The 22,456-nt window shown below is 37.5% G+C and overlaps 1 protein-coding gene across 7 annotated transcripts in view; it reads left to right on the top strand.

The window, feature by feature from the left end:
* Positions 1-22,456, top strand: part of CSNK1G3 (casein kinase 1 gamma 3) — a 90,517-nt gene that overhangs the window by 11,420 nt on the left and 56,641 nt on the right. For 4 of the 7 annotated variants that reach the window (XM_074812078.1, XM_074812079.1, XM_074812082.1 and 1 more), the window contains exon 4: positions 11,867-12,283. In XM_074812078.1, coding sequence (XP_074668179.1) covers positions 12,106-12,283 — 178 coding nt within the window. In that variant the 5' untranslated portion in view covers positions 11,867-12,105. Of the gene's footprint in view, positions 1-11,866; positions 12,284-16,088; positions 16,130-22,456 lie in introns of all 7 variants that reach the window. The other 3 variants (XM_074812081.1, XM_074812085.1, XM_074812080.1) reach the window with 1 other exon arrangement.

The following is a 22,456-nucleotide window of genomic DNA, read 5'->3' as shown; positions in this document are numbered from 1 at the left end:
TCTGTTCTTGTTTTGCTTTGCAAAACTGTTCTGTTAAACCAGAATGGGTTGATATTACAAAAGGTAGAAGCAGAAAAAGACTGGATGCTGCCTGAACAGCACAGTTGTCTGAGGTAGTCACAGAAAGAAGGTCAACAGAAGCATCTGTGAAAGATACTTTTTACCTGACTGAAGTCAGAACGAGAACTACCAAAGAAACGGGAGAGTTAGATGGATCAACTAACATCTGAAAGTATGATGAATCTTGAGGTGTGCTAGAAATGGTAGAAAGGAAAGAGCAGATAATGCCAAGCTGTATTTTGTTTTTTATGTTAAAGGATTTAAACTAGAAAATTAGGCTGCATTAGACTTGCAAAAGTTAGACTGAAATTCCCCATATGTATCTGTTGCTGTGTTGCTGATGAATAAGTTTTCATTATGTTGATGTTACATGTAGACAACACCTTCTAAGAAAAGTAAAATTATATGGTAATGAGCAATTTCAGTACAGGTTATGGATAGCTGGAGAGAGAAACTGTGTCAGGAGAAATTTGTTTGGAAACTCTTTTTTTTCAAAGCTCATATCATGAGTATGTAGCATCTGTGAAGTTCTATGTACTGAATATTTCAGCACTTACTTTGTCTTTAGTTTTGACTGAGATGCTAATGATTTTGCCTTTTTTTTTTCTGCTTCCAAAATCTGGAAAATGATGAAATAATATTCTTAAGTCAAAATCCGATTGGTTACATTTAAAGAGTTGTGATCGATGGCTTGATGTCCAAGTGGAGAGCAGCAATGAGTGGCGTTCCTTGGTTTGGTATTGAGACCAGTGCTGTGTAACATCTTTGTTGGAGACATGGGCAGTGGGATTGAGTGCACTCCCAGCAAGTTTGCCGATGACACCAAGCTGTGTGGTTCGGTCGACACGCTGGAGGGAAGGGATGTGCCATTCAGAGGGACCTGGACAGGCTGGAGAGGTGGGCCTGTGCAAACCTCATGAAATTCAACAAGGCCAAGTGCAAGGTCCTGCACATGGGTCAAGGCAATCCCAAGCACAAATACAGGCTGGGTGATGAGTAGATTGAGAGCAGCCCCACAGAGGACTTGGGGATACCAGTGGATGAAAAGCTGAACATGAGCCAGTAATGTGCATTCGCAGCCCAGAAAGCCAGCTGTATCCTGGACTACATCAAGAGAAGTGTGGCCAGCAGGCCAAGGGAGGGGATTTTCCCCCTCTGCTCTTGTGAGACCCCACCTGGAGTACTCTGTCCAGCTCTGGAGCTCCCAGAGTAAGAAAGACATGGACCTGCTCAAGTGGGTCCAGAGGAGGGCCACAAAGGTGATCAGGGGGCTGGAGCACCTCCCCTATGAGGACAGGCTGAGAGAGTTGGGGTTGTTCAGCCTGGAGAAGAGAAGGCTCCAGGGAGACCTTATAGCGGCCTTCCAGTACTTAAAGGGGGCTACAGGAAAGATGAGGGTAGATACAGGAAAGATACACTCTATAAGGGAGTGTAGGGGTACGATGAGGGGTAGCAATTTTAAACTGAAAGCAGGTAGATTTAGATTAGATATAAGGAAGAAGCTCTTTACTGTGAGGGTGATGAAACACTGGAACAGGTTGCCCAGAGAAGCTGTGGATGCTCCCTCCCTGGAAGTGTTCAAGGCCAAGTTGGATGGGGTTTTGACCAGCCTGGTCTAGTGGAAGGTGTCCCTGCCCAGGGGTTGGAACTAGATGATTTTTCAGGTCCCTTCCACTCCAAACCATTCCATGATTCTGTAATATGAAAGTACTTTTCTTTTCAAGTTCAAATAAGTGATAAAAGAAAGCAACCATCAAAGTGGTGTGATACCAATATTATAAGCATCTATTTGTACAAAAAATAAAGCTATAGATGTTGTGGTTTAGGCCCAGACAGCAACAAAGCACCACACAGCTTGTTGCTCACTCCTCCCCCCTGGTGGGATGGGGAGGAGGATCAAAAGAAAAAGGTAAAATCTCATGGATTGAGAAAAGCACAGTTTAGTAGGACAACATAAGGAGAGAAGGAAACAATAACAACAATAATACTAATAAAAGAATATTTATAAAGTGAGTGATGCACAATGCAGTTGCTCACCACCCATGCTCAGCCCCTTTCTGAGCTGCAATCGATTAACCCCACATCTTGCTCCCTAGATGTATACTGAGCATGATGTCTGCATGATGTCCCCTTGGCTAGTTAGGGTCAGCTGTCCTGGCTGTGCCCTCTCCCAGCTTGTTGTGAACATTAACCCTATTGTAGCTGAACCCAGGACAATAGACAATTTTATTTGTAACATAAATTGTTGGAATAGTAACCACGTTTTTGGGTTACATGAAGATTGTGTGAAGGTTTCAGTTTCTCTCATTGGACTTAAATGAAAATAATTCTTGATTAAAGAGTGGATTTATTTTTCATTTTAGGTAAACAGTGAATCTTACTAAATCACTCAATTTAGAGATACTTTCCAATTCAAATTCTATCCCAAGAGTTTTTTGAGGTTAGAAATTGATGTCCTAAACTTTCAAGGGCTCTTCAATTGTGGAACTTTTTGCTGTGGAGTTGAAATTCCACAGGTGACTTCTGTTGCATGGAGACATGTATATAAAAATGAGTGAAAATGATGCAGTCATCTTAGAGCTAGTCTAGAAAGAACAGTTTAATCTTTCCATAAGGCATACAAACAATACCAGAAGTAGTTGAGTGGTTATTTGAATTGGGTATTGATTACCTCACAATGAAACTTTCATTCTGAGCTTGATTTCAGATTTGTAGAATGAATTGGAATTTTTCTACTGTTAAATACTTCTAAGGAGTTTTGCTGAATAAGATCCCATGTAGCTCTATCTGGTCCAGATGTATTTGTAACTCTCAAATATATATTGGAAATTGAATGTGACTGTTCTCCATCTGAAATACGGGCTACTTAGAAGGTGGGTTATTCTATAAAAACTGTGTGTAATGTTAGAGGAAGGCTCTTGGAAATGTGTGGCAGAGTCACTAGAAATTTTCTCTGCACTCTTATAGAAGGTGTGAGGAGAAACTTTGTTGCTAGATTAATGTCAGTGCCAAAAACCATGAGACCTTGAGAGTAGAAGTATGTGAACAAAGAAGCTTGAGGGGTTAGAAAAACTGAAGGTGTATGAAAATGGTAGGAGCATGGGTGAATTTTTAAATGCCTTGTGTTTAAACCAGAAGTGTTTCTTGACCATCTGTCCTTTTGTTTCATGGAGTCTTTTCTTTTCCTCCCTAGATCTTGTGCTACTATATGCTTTTTCTAAAGCTACAGTAAAATGTTTGTATACTGATACTAGCAGTGATAGAGGATCTTGTAATTAAACTCTGAAAGGTAATGCATATGATACCTAAGGGAGCAGTTATGGTTGTATGTTTCATTTAACTTTGTCACTTCTGGGCAGTGGAATGTTTTATTCAGTAGCTTTAATGTTCTTTTAATATGTCTACTTAAGAGTAAATCTGGAAGATGAAAAAGGAATGAAGTAGCCAGTAGTTTTTTGTTTTAAAGGTAATTTGCACATTTGAATGTGAATGTTGTTATGATATACACCTTGGTATACAATAACTTGCATATTATTACAGTAGTGCTGCTGCTGCAGGCTCAGCATTTGAGATGTATGAATAAAGAAGGTGCTTAAATGAGTTAGTCTTTTACCCTGCCTTATACAGGGTCCTAGAAAGTCTATTGCTGCAGAGTAGGGTTCTTGTTATGTGGTATGTAGTCTTTGGTAGTGTTAACTGGGACACTTTCAACTGAGATTTAGAGACGTGTGGATACATACATCTATAATTTAGGGATGTCTAAAATGTTTTCTAGGTGTCACTTCTTTATATATGCCAATCCCTGTGTTAGAATTTGAATTTGACGCTTACACTGAAGCAAACTTTGAATGGGATGTTCTTATGTGAGTGTGGCTACACAAGAAATTAGAAATACTTGCGTGATAGTAACAGTACTTTAAAATTGCCAACCCAGCTGGGACTTTGAGATTTTTTTGTCACCGGTAGATGTGAAAAAAACTGTTTGAGTGGGTGTGTATGATCTTTGGTAGTGGTGCAACCTAAAAAACTGGCAGTTGTTTCCAGGGCACTTGAAAAAGGAGAACTTTAATATGAATATGATTGGAAGATCTGATCAAATTTTTGTGGCCTTGTGTAATTACCATTTTTTCTTATAGCTGGTATTGCACTGCTCTGTTAGGTTTTGAATACTGAATCGGGGAAAAGATCAAGAGGGTTTAATGGAAAATTTCTCCAGTGTAGCTTTAGGTAAAGATGGTTTTGCTTCACAGATTTTCTGTAACAGCATATGTTTGCTTAATATATAATGTGTTCTTTTGGGTGACGTGTGAACTTGGAACAACAGCAGCAAAGCTGTTGAATATACCAAGACTATAACGGAACAGAAGACACAATAGAGCCTGAATATGTTTTTTTAGCTCACCCATTTATTCACAATGTATATAATATTACAGTTTTTCTTCAATGCCTTTAAACAGTTTTCTTTAGATGTTTAGGCAAATACTCATAAATTGTTCAGAGAACATAATCCATTTATTAGAGGAAGAAAAATACTGTTTTCCCATAGTTAATTAATTTGGAAGTGAGATATTTGCTTAATTTTTATTTCTATATATTCTGTATGTATTCTTAGGGAGGTTTCAGTGTTCTGAGTTCTTCAGGATTATACAACTGCATAACATGAATTCAAATAAAGAATAGTTTGAGTATAGTGGTGAACTGAAGGATCATTTTTGTTTGTATACCTGCAGAGTTCCATTAAAACTCATTCAGTTGCTCTCTGTAGAATTTTGTGCAGCAGAGAGAGAGTACAAGACAAACATTTCAAACAGGCTGGATTTTATGAGTTGGAATCTCCTCGTCTAAGTAAGCAAGCTTTGTGTGCAAATTATCAATGTGTAAAACATTCTGTAGAATAAAAATGTTCCTTCAAGGAAATAGTTGTCTCTCCTCTTCAAATATCAAAAATTGTTCATCTAACTGTTAGGCAGTAGAGTCTCTAATCCTTGCCTTGGCTTTACTGAAGTAGTATTTAATCACCTCTTGTAATGCAGAAAGAACATTACTGAAGTAGTGAGGTCAAGGGCACAAAGTTTGGAAGTGGTAATACGTGTAGGTGAATTGTAGCATGTTCATTTAAGGGAGCAGAGAACTGAGCAAACCCTCCTGAGCTGTAATTACTGTAGTTCCAGAGTTAGCAGTTGAGCCATACGAATGTGTTGGTGAATCCAAGCTAATAAGTTTTGTCTTTGACTTCTTACATCAAATGTGGGAAATAAAGCCAGTGCTAGCAGAAATAGCTAATAATATATGGACGCAAAAAATGCTGTTGTCTTCACCTGCCTCCATTGCAAACTGGGATTTTGTTTCTGGATGGTGTTACTATACTCTTGTGTCTAAGTTTGTATATATTTGCTTAATTTGACTGTATGCTCTTGTATTTAAGTCATGTGTTGACACAGATCAGTAGCCTGGCTGGTTTTTGCCATTGATTTTAATGTAGGTTTCTGTAACTGAGCCTGAGATATCATTTACTCTTCTGCAGGTGTTAGGGGTATGACTGCTGTCAGTCAACTGAAACATGTATCTGTCTGTCTTCACTCTTCTTGCTTATCTTCACCACTCCTCTCCTTGCTTTTCAGACAGACTGTCTACAATGCTTGGGAATGTCTGTTAAATTCCATCAAATAAATAAAACCTCTATTAGCTGATTTTAGTTTTGCACATCTCAGTTACTCTGACTGGTTCCTTACAGGTCTTCCAGTCTTCTTTCATGTTTTAGCCTCAATCTATATAGATTGTAGATATAATATCTAATTCCTTTTCCTGCTATGTAATACGATTTTGAGTTTTTTCATAGTTTTCTTTGCCTTCTCTTCCTCTTCATACTTTAGCATAAATAGTCATTTCACTCCAACGACATTGCTTTGTGAGCTTGGCTTTGGTGGTGTGTTTGCCATTATATTGATCATATATTTCTTGAGCAAGAACTCTTATTTAAATATTAATAATATTCCCTGATGTCTGGCTGAAGTTTATGGGTCAAGTGTGCTCATTTATGTAGGCAGAGATGAAAAATGAAAGTTAAACAGAAAATCAGGCTGTGAAATGAGGACAAGGATGGCATATTTTTCAGGCAGATCGCATGTGGGGAGAATATAGCCCATATAACTAGCACATAGCAAGAAAAGGATTATGCAAATAATTTAGAATGCTTACAGTATATGTGCTAATTTTTTCGCTGAAGATGATGTACACTTTTGAATGCTAACTTCTGAGCCTTACAAATTAAGTTAAGTCTTTGGAAAAAATCTGCTGGATCTTCTTGGTCTAGGAAAATGAATTCAATTTACATAACTTATAATTTACTTGCATTCTGTATCAGAAGTTTTTGCATGCCCAAGTAGTTGCAAAAGCTGTATGTGTATATATGTATATGTCTTTGCCTTTTATTGCTTTTCCTCTAGAATGTGAGCATTATGGTGAAGAAAAGATATTGTGAGTGATCTCCATGTCTTGATCTTCACCCATGAGTTTTTGCATCTTACTTACTTCCCACTGACCTCTTGAGGAGGGGGAGTGACAGAGTGGCTGGGTGGGCACATTGTAAAAAAACAAAAAAATAAAAACCAAAAAGATTTCACCATAATTAGCTCAGGTTTTGAAACTAATTAAAACTTAACTGTTGTAGCTTCAGTTTCAGAGCGAAGACTGGAATTAAAAAACACTGTCAACAGTTTCTTTGACAGGATTCTATTCCAGATTGGCTGTTTCAATTAATGTATGAACTTATAAATTGCTTAAAAGAGCATCTGATTTGATATTTAAGTGTGCAGTGTCATATAATAAGACATTTTCAGTGTCTGAGGCTGTGTGTCTATTGAATAATCAGGAAAAAGTTCTCTTGATAAAGACTGGTGTTAGTATAAACTGACTAGAGAAAGTCTATTGCCTTTAGTGCCTAATAAACTGGTATCTAAAATATTAGACTGTTAAATTGTGGAAGAAGATATTTGTGTGTGCCGATCGGATATTTTTAAAATGAAGATTCTAAATGTATTGCAAGTTTTCATCTCTGGTAACTTAATACTATTATGAAGGGGTCGGCTTGGTTATGATTTGGACTTTCCAAGTGAAAGATCTTCCTATGGTTATAGATAGGTTAAAAAAATGTGTTGTGCAAATGAATTTCTTGCTGACAAAGCTTCAGTGTCTTGTTAACTATTAGGCTTCATCTGGACAAGCAGGCACACAGAGCAGCTAACAAGCTTTTCATAAATACTAAATAATCTTTCCCTGAGCTCCCAGCTTGGTTTCTCTGGTGCGGTTTTATTGCTACATGAACTGAAACAGTGTGGGATTGGAAGCTTTTCCAGTGATGATGGACTTTGTTTGGCTCACAACTGCTTTGTTAAGAGATCACCATTGCTGTAGTGCTGCTACTGGATTTCTGGTGTCCTTTGTCCTCATGTTGCCTTCTTGTTATTACATGTCCTGATGCATCCTGAGTTACTTCTCAGCACCCTCAGAACCCAGCTTGTTATTTTCTGCTCAGTTAGCAAGGCTGCATGCTGTGCTCAGGTGATAGTTAAATACAAAGACAAAATGGGGAAATCTGAAATAGATGACAAAGCTAGAACTGTTTTCTCCTTCTTAAAATGAAGTTGTGATGCATTAGAAGAATACAATTTTAAACCTCTTTGACATGTGATTAGATATTATATATATGTCAACTGGTAAACTATGGAAAACTTGTAAACTAATGATCCTGTTACCTCTCAAATCAGATTTGGGTTTCTTCAGGTTTGCCTGCATACCCTGTCCCTTCTGTAGTCCTAGTGGTCTGTTGTGGAGCCCACTGGTTGATATCATTGGTAAGAACTACTAGTGCCTTTCTAGCCTTTAACTGTTCCAAGGTATGTCTTTCAGTGCTTGGCATTATTATGAAGGTTTTGGTATGTGGAAAATAGTGCCAGGCAGTCTGGCCTTCCACTGCTACTAACATTACCGAAGTGTTAATAACTGTCTATACCGTTTTACTCTTTGGTGATGGTAGTAATATGCTGCGCTTAGGTGCATTGCTTCTATTTGCCATGAAGCCTGTGTATTAGCACTAAAAATTCTGGGATTGTTTAGCTTGTTATTTCTCACTGGAGAAGCAGTAAGATATGGAACATAAGTCTTTTTGGTACTTAAAATATTTATGTGTTCTGCTTCATCAGATGTACTGACATTCTTTCTAAGTACTAAATGGTGCCCTTGAAGTCCTACCTCAGCACAGTCGATTTCTAGTTTCTTATTTCTTTCCTAGCTTTCGTAGTACAGTGGGTGAGGAAAAATTACCTGTTGCTTCCCATTAAGTCTATTCCTCTGAGATGCGTGGTTTGGAAAGTGATTTTACGGTATCTAGTGGTAGTGCTTCAACCTGCAAGTTTATGTTGTAGCCAAATGTGCTTGTATTTTTCTCTTAAATGCCTCTGTTTGTACCATACCACACCACTGCATTCATTACTCACAGAATCACAGAATCGTCTAGGTTGGAAAAGACCTTGAAGATCATCTAGTCCAACTATTGATCTAACACTGCCAGTTCCCATCTACACCATATCCCTCAGCGCTATGTCAACCCGGCTCTTAAACACCTCCAGGGATGGGGACTCCACCACCTCCCTGGGCAGCCCATTCCAATGCCTGACTAATAACCCGTTCTGTAAAGAAATGCTTCCTAATATCCAGTCTAAACCTTCCCTGGTGCAACTTGAGGCCATTAACTCCTGTCCTAACGCTTGTTAATTGGATAAAGAGACTCATCCCCAGCTCTCTGCAGCCTCCTTTCAGGTAGTTGTAGAGGGCGATGAGGTCTCCTCTCAGCCTCCTCTTCTCCAGACTAAACAACCCCAGTTCCCTCAGCCGCTCCTCGTACGACCTGTGCTCCAGACCCTTCACCAGCTTCATTGCCCTTCTCTGGACACGCTCGAGTAATTCAATGTCCTTTTTGTAGTGAGGGACCCAAAACTGAACACAGGCATCGAGGTGCGGCCTCACCAGTGCCGAGTACAGGGGCAAGATCCCTTCCCTGTCCCTGCTGGCCACGCTATTTCTGATGCAAGCCAGGATGCCATTGGCCTTCTTGGCCACCTGGGCACACTGCTGGCTCCTGTTCAGCTGGCTGTCAATCAACACCCCCAGGTCCCTCTCTGACTGGCAGCTCTCCAGCCACTCCTCCCCAAGCCTGTAGTGCTGCTGGGGGTTGTTGTGGCCCAAGTGCAGCACCTGGCATTTGGCCTTATTGAAACTCCTACAGTTGGCCTCAGCCCATCGCTCCAGCCTGTCCAGGTCTCTCTGCAGAGCCTCCCTACCCTCGAGCAGATCAACACTCCCACCCGACTTGGTGTCGTCTGCAAACTTACTGAGGGTGCACTCGATCCGCTCGTCTAGATCATCAATAAAGATGTTAAACAGGAGTGGGCCCAAAAGCGAGCCCTGGGGGACACCACTTGTGAACCAGCCACCAACTGGGTTTAATTCCATTCACCACAACTCTTTGTGCCCGGCCATCCAGCCAGTTTTTTACCCAGCAAAGCGTGTGCCCATCCAAGCCTCGAGCAGCCAGTTTCGCCAGAAGAATGCTGTGGGAAACGGTGTCAAAGGCCTTACTGAAGTCAAGGTAGACAACATCCACAGCCTTTCCCTCATCCAGTAAGCGGGGTGTCCTGTTTTAGAAGGAGATCAGGTTTGTCAAGCAGGACCTGCCTTTCATAAACCCATGCTGACTGGGCCTGATCATCTGGTTGTCCTGCACGTGTTGTGTGATGGTACTCAGGATGAGCGGCTCCATCAGCTTCCTGGGCAGCAAAGTCAAGCTGAGAGGCCTGTAATTTCCTGGATCATCCTTCCGACCCCTCTTATATATGGGCATCACATTGGCCAATTTCCAATCTGTCTGGACCTCCCCGGTCAGCCAGGACTGCTGGTAAATGATGGAATGTGGCTTGGCGAGCACCCCAGCCAGCTCCTTCAGCACCCTTGGGTGTATCCCATCCGGTCCCATAGACTTGTGTGTGTCTGTGTGATGCAGCAGGTCACTGACTATCTCCTCCTGGAATGCAGGGGGGTCGTTCTCCCAGTCTCTGTCTTCTGGCTGAGGAGGCTGGATTCCCTCACTACAACTAGTCTTGTTATTAAAGTCTGAGGCAAAGAAGGCATTAAACACCTCAGCCTTTTCCTCATCACTTGTTACCATGTTTCCTCCTGCATCTACCAGGGGATGGAGGCTCTCCCTGGTCTTTCTTTTGCTGTTGACGTACTTATAGAAACATTTTTTTGTTATCCTTGATTGCTGAAGCCAGGGTAATTTCTAGCTGGGCTTTAGACCTCCTGATTTCCGCCCTGCATAGCCTCACAGCCTCTTTGTAATCACTGTGAGTCGCTAGTCCCTTCTTCCAAAGGCTGTAAACTCTCCTTTTCTCCCTGAGTTCCACTCAGTACTGAAGTCCTTCTCCCTTGCATTAAGCAAGTCTACTTGGACTGAAACCTATGTTTGCATGTTTTGATTGTTCTCAGAACAAGTATTCCATTCCCCTTTTCATAGTAAGGTGATCATGTTTCTTTGCAAAACAGATTTTCATGTGTTTCATTGTTCAGGTCATAGGCTAGTGAGCTGTTGATTAGTGATTTTAAAATATCTTCTAGTTATGACCATGCTATGAATATCCATGAATCAGTAATGCAAGTATTCGGCTGGTTGTTTATATTCTTAGGTATCTTTTTCTCTACTGGCTCTTTGGTTTTTTAAATGTTGTAATAAGCTATGATGTGAGTAATAATTTTACTTTGTGAGAAAAAGGTTTAAGAAATGAAAGTGTCTTCAGTTCAGTGTTTAAAATAAGCTCCCGGTGATTTACCTTTAAATTAGGCTGTAGCACACGAAACACATTACCTTTTCAGAATATGTTTTCTTTTACTGTGGTGTGTTCCCAGCATTGAAGCAAATGTGGCAAAATAATTTTCAACAGATATTTAACTCACTCTGAAATTTTGCCTATGTAGTAGCCAACTATCTTCTGAATTTTGGGTTTTTAAACCACTATTGTCAAATAGAAAACAATATCCACTATTCTTATGGGCAAGACAGAAATTAAAGCTTTCTTGGGATTCTTCATTGCAGTAGTAATCTAACAAGTTTTTGCTGAAATCCATGTTGGAATTAGTGTCTAGACAATGATGGTAAATGGGACAAGGGGAGTGGGGAAGCAGACTTATGACATATTGAAATGGGATAGGGGAGAATAAATACATCTTTTTTTCAGACTGTAGGAGTTTCTGAAAGAACGGAAGTGTCATTGCCATGAGTTTTTAAATTGTGCATCTGAGAAATTATAATTAAGAAAAGGTAATGGAGTCATTTTAAGTTTGAGTAACTTTTTATACCTTCGATAACTTGCAGTTTGAGCATTTCCTTAGATCAACAGATACTACTTGGGAGGGGAAAAAACCCCACAAACACTTTGTTTTGCAGAGCTGACCTAAGATGCAATCAGTGTCTAAATGTCGATTTTAAGTGTTTACGAAGTAGTTTTATAGGATTGGGGATTTCTTTGAAAGTATCTGTTGCATTAAGTCTTGAGATTTTTTAGGTCACTCAGTCGCACGAATTTCTCTTGCCATTATGTTCTAGAGTCAGAGGGTTTAATATTACAGTGCTTTTCATAGAGGATCTGTAAAACAGATGTAATTAATTATAGCTTAATTGTGTGACTGGTTGAAGAGAGAAGTAATTTTGTACAAGAATCTTACTGTATTGAATAACTTTGTTTTTCTTTAACAGAATTCCTGTAAATACTAGTCAATATTGCTGGTGGTGTGCATTCTGGAGATACATTTTTACTACAAATACTACCAAGGCTTTGCGAATGGGATGGACATGCTGCTGTTGACTGCTTACTGACAGTAACCATCTGGGCACTTCACTGGTGATGTTTTTATTCTCACATTGTCCAATTGGAGTTTGCTCACACTGATTTTTAAAGAGAGGAAGAAATCAAAGTGGAGTACCGTAAACTTGACATGGATAATAAAAAGAAAGACAAAGACAAGCCAGATGAAAGAATGGCACGGCCTAGTGGGAGGTCAGGCCATAGTCTGCGTGGATCTGGTTCTTCAAATTCTGGAGTGTTAATGGTTGGCCCTAACTTCAGAGTTGGCAAAAAAATTGGATGTGGTAATTTTGGAGAACTACGGTTAGGTAAGATCCTTGTTTCTTTATTTGAGTTACATTACTCAAGGCTCTTGTATGCAGTCCAGGCATGAAAATGTCTACATGAACTCACCATACAGCTCTTCAAACTACTTTCACGCTTCACATAGGTTTAAATTTGCCTTGCACGTCTTTTGTGGCTTGACCCCAGCCAGTGCAAGCTCTATTCTGTATTAAGCATCTCTGTAGCAGGAGTCTTTCTGGGACTAAAAATGTTTGGTAACTGTGTGTCATGCTATCCCAAATTCAGTTAGTTGTCTCTTGCAAGATGCTGGAATTTACTTCATGGTTACTGTATGTAGCTACCTTTCCTGGCTTCCTGAAGCAGTTTATTTGGATGCTTTTGGGGCTAAGTGTATGTGAAACACATCTTCCTCCCATAGGTCCAGCTTTTAGTACTGTGGTCTTGGAGATCTCTTGGAGACAGTGTAGCAGGCACTATGGTGTTTTTAATAGCAGCACGGTCTTGGATTCCTAGGTTTCCTTTCCATCAGTAACAGTGTAGTGAGGCTAAACAGTGAGCTGCTGTTAGACTGGGGCAGTGAGAATCCATCTGTAGAGGGAATCTGGGAGATGGGTAATTCAGTCAGTTTCTTGCTGAACAGATTGATGAAAATCAAATGGTAAAGAAGGGATGGACTGAGGAGGATCTGTGGAATTTTTAAGAATATGGGCAGCAAAGCTGGAAATATTACCATTTATTAAAATACACACTAAATGATGAGTGTGTGCATGTGGAAGAGTATATATTTAGTTTTGGGGACTTAAATTTCCATGATGACGGCATGATTAGCCAGAGTTTTCTAGATCTGCTAATTCTGTATGTGTTAACAAATATAGCTTGACACTTTATGGCAAGAATTTATTGTAGTATTTCTGGAAGGCTTGAGTTAGTGCATTGCTTAAGGTTTAAAGAAAGATGGGTTGGAAAGTAGGGTATTTGAGAGTAGGGTGGGGCTGTGTAGGTGTTGGTTTTCTGTTGATCTTCTGTTTCTGGTAGAATCACTACTCATTGTCCTTCAATGTTTTTAATACAGTACTTGCATAAAATATAACATGTTTTTATATATACATGTTTATAACATGCATAAAATATAACATGTGTTTAATATAGTGCTTTCTGGGGGCCTTATATCCAGTCTGAGTTGGAATGTAAACAAGCTTGGTATATTCATGCTGTAGGGGGATGAAAGGTAACAGTGTTGGAGCTCTGGCTGAGGGTACTGAATTTAAGAGTCTCTTGTTAACCCAGGTATTCTTGATACTTCTATTAATAATTAAACAAGACTGATATATTTTGACCTTTACAGTGTTATATTTGTGCCTCTGCAGTTCACAAGTCAAGCTGTAACTCTGTCTTCAACTTCTCCTAAACTTTTATGAACTGGCTTTGAATGATAGTTTTTCTTTTAAACCTGTCCATGAACCAAATCAAACCAGTATTATTAGTGTCACATTTACTGCTGAAGGCAACTGCAAACTAATAAAGTTAAATTTTTTTCCTGTCTGTTATGTTGGAGTGGTCACAACAGAGTTGATTATCTATTTCAGATCAATATCAGATTAACTGTTTTGTTTGCACAGATGCTGAGTGAAATAATTCTAAATACAATATTAAAATAGTTAATATGTTGACGTAGATAGTACTGAAATAAAATAGGACAAACAAGTAAAAGAAATAGGAAGATAATCATGTAGTGTACTGTTCTGCAACATTCACCAGGACAAGTGCAGGCTTTCTGTTTTTCACATCTGCTTCTTTTTGCATATATAGTAGATATTTCAAATCCTTATTTACTGTTATTTGTGGGGCAAGATTTTTTTTTTAATGTAAGTTACTGAAAGCAGGAGTTAAGATTGGTATTACAAATTCTGATTTAAATTTGTTAGTTTTGCATTTTCTTTACTACAGTAGCAAGTAACTTAAAGTGGCCATCCTTCTTAAAGATGCATATAAGCACTTAATTTGTTTTATGTATTTCCAAAAACTGGAATATATTTTGAGCGTCTCTCTTAGGGTCGAATCTCAAAGACTTATAGGAGCAATAAAGTTGTTAGAGCAGTGAAGTTGCACTTCAGGAGATAAAAATTCAGTTACAGATCAGTAGCCATTGTAGTTCTTCCACCTGAGAAAAAAGGAATGGCTAGACTTCTGTATTGGCTTGTGAATCAAATGGTAGATTGCCTGTATGTAGCAAACAAGTATCTGTGATGTGCAACCATTAACTTGCAAAGGACTAAATTGTTTTGAATATTGAGCTGTTAATCTTAAGGCTCTTCTGAATTACAGTTAAGATAAACTAATGGGGTAGTAAAAGAAAGCTTGCTGCTGCTGTATGTGTTCTATGTTTAGAGGTACATCAACAGTAGTGTGATATTTCTGTCTTCCGTATTTGAGAGAGACAACTGTCTTGAATCACCACATGGAAAGTTATGATGTCCCTTTTGGTGTTTCTTCAGGATAAGCCTGTCGCTGCTGCATTTGGCTACTGGAACCCAATATCCAGTCACTTAACTGTAACTGGATACTTGTTAACTACTGTAGTAGCTGATTTAGATATCTAATAGACTGAATAAGCAGGGCCCCTGCAAGAGTTTCTTTTAATGTCGTCTAGATAATAATTGTATGCGCAGACACAGAAGCAACTTGAAACAAAGTACGCTTTTTGTCAAAAATGTAACTCAAACGATCATAAGAAATAACAATTTGAAATGCTTGAATTTCCACTCTAGTCCCTGCATAGGTTTCGGAGTTACCCATGCTTTTGGTGGTAAGATCAGGGCATCTTGCCCATACTGATTCTGTGTTTATTATTTTACAGCCTTCAGGTAACTTGTGTTTTGTAAAGTTGATCCCTTCACAGACATGTGATTTTAATACATCTTTTTTCAACTTTGCAAGAGTATTCTATTTTTAAAAATAAGGATTAGAGCTGAGATCATAGTCTTTGGCTATAAATTGTAACTGGTTTTGGAAGCAACCGTTTTGTCTTGGTCCATGTTTTTTCCGTGTTTGATTTCTTTAACAAAACGGATCTAAACATGGGAAATTCAAACCTGAGTAATACTACAGAGAAAAAAGAAGTATTGTTGTTGAAAATAATACACATGAAACTCATTTGAAGCCTGTAGAGAAACAAAAAGTGCTGAAAGTGACAACTTATTTTTCTTTTCTCTACTATTTTTTAATTTTACACCTATGAAGCTTAGTATTTTAGTTATTGCATACAGTTTGAAGTAATGCTTGTTGAAATATGCTTATGCAGTTACAGAATCACTTTCAAAGCAGCAGATGCATTTTCCAAATGGTGTAAGCATTTAACTCAGTAATACTCTTGCCCTGTTTGTCCTAACTTTAAGCTTAGCGAATTACAGAATTGAGGAAAAAAAGTAGACCTGGTTAGTTCTAACTTTAATTAGTGTCTGGTGTTCTAAAAGCATATGATAATTTTAAAATAAATTTTAAATAGTTTTTAGCAATAGATAAGAAAATGTAGAATATCACATTTCACGTAATTTACCACTTTTCAGGCTTTTCTAGTGTATAAAAATTTTGCAGACTTGGTGAAATAGCTGATAGCCTGTCAATGAAACTGCCACTTCTTACACTATTCAAGAACAAAGTTCTCCTTACAGTATCAGGCTAATAAAGCCACATTTTTTTTAAGTCCCTACCAGAACACCTAGCACATTAGATCAAAAATGTTTCAAAGACTTTCTTGAGGTTTAAATGGCAATTTACTTAAACTGGAAAGCCAATGTCTCACGTTCTTGTTTTTGTTCTTTTTTCAAGGAAAAAATTTATACACAAATGAATATGTGGCAATTAAGCTGGTAAGTTAATTTTTTTTTTAAGGATTTCGAATGAGAAACTAATCAGAATTTTCCTTTCATATATAATGGTTTGATTTCCATAATTGAAATCCTTAATCATCTTGTGTGTTTTCAACAGACTAGATGAATAGAGTTAATGATAGATGTGATTATATACTTTGGCCATATTGAATAAAGCCAGTGTTAATTGTTGTAACTGTTCTCAAGGCTAAATCTATGTTTGTTAAGTTGATGATGATTGACTGCTGCTTCAAAGATACTCAGCAGTCATCTTAGTAGATTTCTTTTTTGTGTAGTAAGTAGAGGAACACCAACTTTAGTGGGAATCTGACATTAGGTGACTACAGAATTCTGCAGACTGCCTGTATTTTAACAACCTTATTCCTGTCCCTGTTTTTTATCTGTAATCATTGGTATTTGCACATCTGTTTTGGTAGACATGTTTTATTTGTATTACAAACATGGTAAATGTGGGTATTTTATTAATGTCATTGTTCTGCTTTTTTCTGAATCTTTTTGTCAGAACTACTCAGTTCGCTTCATGTTTTTCTGGACACTTTAAACATCTTGGTAAATGACTTTTTATAACCAAAGTATTTCAAGATGAAATTTAGTTGTTTACTTTTTGTTGTTGAAAGAATTTTAGGACTCCCATTAATTTCTTGTTGTTGCAGTAGGACAGAGCATTTTTCATAGCATAGTATGCCAAATTTCTTATTCCATAAAGGGTAAACTCTGGAAACAGAAATACGTGGGTTTAGATGAGCAATCTAAAAACCATTACAAATTGATACAATAAACTCCTGAAAAATATGTGTATTGCTATCCTTATTTAGAAAAATATTTACTTCAGGAGTAGTTACAGATTTAAAAACATCCAAGTTATGGTTTGAAAGAGCAATATTGGATGCAGTTTTGAGGGTTATTGTGTGTGCATTTTAGCAGATTTAAACTCATTTTGTTTTAAACCATCTTGAACTTATTCTGTATGTCTGGTAAAACTTGCAAATGGTCTGAGAATTCCTCTAGTTAAAGGCTGTTTACTATAAAGCACTTCAGAAATAGTTTGCAAAATAATGAATTTTGTTTTCTTTTTAAGCACTAATTACTTGATGTAGAACAAGAGAACTTTTTAATCTGGTCAGTGGGTTTTGTTAAAACCAAAAATGGTAAAACCATTTCTATTATATATGTAACTGTTAAACTCAGCTGCTATTTCAACCCATTTCAACTTTCAAAGATACTGTTCAGTGGCAACTTTTTCATTTATTTGTTTCCAAAATACTCAATCTTACAGCTGTTCATATATAGCTGTGCAAAAAGTGTGAAGTATCATTATTGAATAACTTTCTTTGAAGTCATTAAAGAACCAGTAAAGAAAAGTGTGTCTCATTTACTACTAGTGCATAAAGAACTCCTGAATATGTAGTTGACTTTTCAGGTTGTCCTCTTACTTTAGTGGTAGGAAAAGCTATGGTGTCTTTGCAATAAACAACAGATAGAAGGAATCATAGTGAAAATCAACACTGGTGCTAGCATCGTGATTGTAAGCTAAAAATATATTTATTAGCAGGTGGAACTAGTGGGTTCTTTTAACATGGTTCTCATGTTTATTATATCTTTCAGTGCTTTTGAATTTGTTTCCAAAATGGAAGTGATTTAGGTCACAAACTTTAGTCTGCTAAAAGCAACTGCATCAAATTGTAGGATTTAGTTGAATTTTGCTTTTTTGCTGTTTTTCTTCTATTGGAAGCAGTGTCAGGACTTTATTCTAACAGTTAGGTAGGTTGTACTTCCTCATAGTATACCATCTTCTCCCTTTTAAAATGTAAGCCTAACAGGTTTTCCCTATCTCTGACACATACTCCCTTTGTGCTTTGAGAGGGGTCATTAGGCCTATACTCTGTCTTTGTTTTGTTATCCTTAATAAGGCACTCTTAATTTTCTCTCTGCTTTCCAACCCTTGTAGTTCAAGTTTGACATTCCTGAACAGGGTTACTTGAATTATGTATGTATTCTAGTTTGAGCAGTTACCCTTGACAGGTACAGTTGTGGTAGTATCTCTCCTGCAGTATCCCAAAATTGTATTTGTATTCCTCATGGTAGCATTCAGTTGCTGACATACTGTTTTCAAGACACCTCCTGTGCCAGGTGTTTTGTGTGTAAATGGTAACTGTATATCCTAGTGCAGGAGGATTGTGTGGGTTTCTCTGAAGAGCACGAATTATAATGGCTGCATCTGTACAGCACCTTCCAGGAGTGCTTCTGATGTTGAAAGTAAATGGATTTGATATCTACTATTTTGACTTATTAATTCCATGCAGTGAAAAGTTTATTTCCCTTGTGGACAAAATCATACAAGTATTTTCCTGTTTATGATGCTTCTGGCAAGTTCAGGACTCACGTAAGGAAATAGCTTAAATGATTTTTCTGTGTGAGGCCTGAAGATCATACATAGTATGCATTTTAATGTATAAAGTTTGTATGTAAACACATATTCTGGTAAAATGTCTATAGTTCCAGAATCTTAAACTCAACCTGGCTTCTTTCATCATGGCCTGTTCTGGTTGGGCAGATACCCAAGTCTGAAAAGTTAGAACAGATTTTTTTTAAGGACTGGAATGAGACTCTGAAGAACTGAAGCGCACTGTCTACTAGTGTTTGTATGCTTCTGCTGGTCTCTTAGTACACAGATTGGTATCTTGTGATCAGGTAGTTCATCAGAAATAACCATTTGGTATGCATGAACTGTACCTTTCCTGCTTACCTTTTCATTTATTGTTAGATTTACCTCTTTTATTACGTGTTATATCTCCTATTCCCTATTCAGCTCTACCCTCTCCTTCTTTCTTCTTCCCTTTCCCTTTGACAAATTTCTTCATTGTCTGAACTTATCTCCGCTGCAGGATGCTTAACTACTAACCAAATACCAACTAAAGGAATTTCTGCTTGAGCTGCTTCTGGAAATAAGTCAATTTTTCTTTATGTCTTTGTGAAAGATAGCAAGTTATGAGGTAGTCACTGCTGCTTTTAATCAGTAATCTTTAATTCATTGATTCATTAATCACTCAACTGTTAAGATTTTAATCCTTAAAATTTTAAATGGGATGTGTGTGGAAAGAAGATTGCAGTTGGTTCCAAGGCTGGAATGTTATTTCCTCCTTTCCTGTTTTTGAAGAATTATTGCAGTCTAGAATGATAGCATTTCAGAACCTCTCTATAAGGCTGTATTAAATCCAAATCAAAGGCAACTGTTTAATAGACTGCTTTTCCTGTAATAAGAGCCCTACCTCTTAAAGATTTTTTTTCCTGAAAATAGCTTTTGTTTGATGTTGCTTAAGAAAATACGAAGCAGAGACAGAAGATACACTGAGTAGGAGTTCTCACTGGATTACTAAAAACATGAAAAGTAGGTAATAGCTGAATGTTTATATTGTGCTTTGGGTTAACATTAGAGTTCTTGAAAATTTCTGACCTTATGATTAGAGTAAGTAAAATGTTTTCTCAACGCTCTTTAGAGGGGAAGTGACATATCTTGAAAATTGTATAGTAATTTATAGTTTATTCCATGTATTTGACATAAAAAAAAAGAAAAAATGCCACATTATGAATTGAAACAGATTTCACATTTCAGATGTCTTTATACTTCTGTCTGAATGTATAAGCATTGCACAAAAGAAAACAGGAGGCGAAAAACTTGGTTCAGAAGAACCTCTCTGAACTAAGGAGCTGTTGTTTCTACTCCTCAGGTATCTGGTGCATAGTAAACTGCACATTAATTCTTTGATGGCAGCAAGACCCAGAGTCACTCATTAAGGAGAGATGCTTCTTTTCAGAGAACAGAAGCTATCTTGGTTTTAATATAGAAACTTTGAAATAATTAGACTTGAATGTAAAAGCAGCGTAGTGAAGGTTGTTTATAGAACATTGTAGAAATTCTGGAACAGTTGTTTCAGAATACTTTGGTGAAGACCTTAGTTTTTCTAAGTAAATGAAATGTACTAATTTCTTTTGGTAAGAGGAGAAGTTGGCTTCAAAGCCCTCTGGGAATAGCATGATGTTTGAACACTTAATGTGTTCCCAAGCTTATTTTTAGATGCTGAAATGTACTGAAATACTAATGAAAATAAAGAACCATGATTCACCATTTCTTTTTTATTTTTGAACATGCTTTTTAGGCTTACTCATAAAAATGTAGTTAGTGGTGTATTCTTCACTTTTATGTTAAGGTGAAAGATTACATTTAGCATACCTTTGTCTTGATTTATCCTTATCTGTCTATTCTTGTTTATTAGTAGTTCACTGAATGCTGTGAAGTGGGATGTATAGGAACAAAACATTTTATGTGAAGAGCTTATTGTGCTTGCCCTCTCACAAGATTTGTTGAACAAAAGATTGTATTTCCTTTGTATATTTGGAGTTTCTGAATGGTCAGGAAGATAATCTAAGCCTCTTTACAAATATAAGGCACTTCCAGAAGACTGTCAGCCAATAAGTACATATTACCACATTTTTTTTCCCACCATTACTGGAGGAAGTAAAAGTACTTAATTGTGTCTCTGCTAGACAGGGTTTAACTTCAGTCTTTGGCTGGTGTGCAGGTGTCAGGTAGACTTGTTCGACTGTTTGAGAACATTTGTTGTCTGGAGGCTTAGCAGAGCTCTTTACTGCTGATGACTTGAACAAGCAGCATTGATTTGAAAAAGTGTAGATGTGTATGTCAAAAAATTGAAAGCTGTTCCTTTTCTCTAGGACAATTCTTTTTGGGTCTATTTACATTAGTAAATATTTTTCATCCTTATTGTGGGAACATCTTATAACATTGAGTGGTGAGTAAGTTGTTAATGTGTACTATCAGTTAAAGAAGAACTTGTATAATGGAACAAAAACAAACTGCCCATAAGCCAGCGTCTTGTCTAAGTATATTCATCAGACATGCAGTTTTATGGACTGAAATATTTTCCTCTTAGCAGGCAGAATTACAAGCTTTAATTAGTGACTACGTAGACAGCGGTAAATTTTGTAACTATCAGACTTGTATAATACTACTGCAGGCAAACTAGTAGCTAAATTTGTGTGGTTTTGTAAAAGATTAAAATGTTTCAGTAATGTGCTTCATAGTGGGTTTACTTATACCTCTGAAAGTCTAGTACTAAAGGTTGGTAGTTGCACTGATTTGCTTGGGCCTATGTTTGCAGTAAAGTGTTTTGTTAAGGGATGTCTGTCTTTAATGCTTGACAATAAATTTCATGTGTTCTACTCATAAGCTCTAAGTAGGACCTTTTGGTAGCTTAGTTAGTCTTGCTTAATTTTTGTGAAGAATCAACATCTTTTTGTTTTAGAAAGTTCTTGCTCAGTTCTTTGTAAAGAATTCCAGTGTTCAACTAGGGTGAATGCTTATAAGCATAAAAAGCATATATTAAATTCTATTTGGGTTTTTTTGTAGAAACTGTTACATTGGCCCCTCTTTCCTTTTGGGCCTCAACCTTTGGTATCCTGGCAAAATCAAATGCGTAAATGTACCCTGACAGGGACTTTGACTGTAGCAGTAGCAGCAATTTGAAACATCTGAGTGTTGGAGGGAGATGGCTTGAAGAAGAGGACTCTTTCTCAATGATTGCACATTGGCTCATGGTTTCCATGGCCTGGATGTGCCACAGGGAAAAAACACAGGTTAATAAACTATTAGCTTCTGGAGAAGATGGTGTGAGGAAAGAGATTAACACCTTGCCCAAACATTTCCTGAAAACTGCTGTCCAGCAGTATCAGTTATTGCTGATAAGTATATTAACCATCTTACTAATTACATGCTGCAGTTCTAGTAGGAGCAGTCTGAGTAGGAATAATGCACAGTTGATGTCCAGATTACTACTGATGCATTGGAAGATGTTACATATTGCAAGAAACCAGGCATATCTTCTTAAAAGATGCTCTAGGAAATTACTTTAAGAATCTCACAATAAACTCTGTTTACTTTGCAAAGGGAAGCACTCAAGAATTTAGAACTTTCATTTAGGCTGGTTGTGTGTTCCTGTGCTTGATCTCATGTCACTTTATTCTAAGAGACCTTGCCACATTGGTATGTAGAACACAGAGCTAAGATTTCATTAATTTATGTAAATTATGTTGGGAAAAGAAAGATCTAAATGACAAACTTATTCTGGCGCTCTTTTTTGTTTTGCATATAGTTTAGAATGGTGCTACATAATTTCTGCTAAACTGTTATTTGGTGGAAGGATTTGATAATTTTTTGTCAAGATCTTAGGATAAAATTTTTTTTTGATATACATCTATCATATATAGTAGGTGTGTGGAGAGTCTTTTCAA

Source organism: Strix aluco, chromosome Z (genome assembly GCF_031877795.1).
Source record: "Strix aluco isolate bStrAlu1 chromosome Z, bStrAlu1.hap1, whole genome shotgun sequence".
In the NCBI taxonomy this organism is placed as follows: Eukaryota; Metazoa; Chordata; class Aves; order Strigiformes; family Strigidae; genus Strix; species Strix aluco.
The sequence above is the reverse complement of the archived record's forward strand: the minus strand, read 5'-3'. Positions and strand labels throughout refer to the sequence as shown.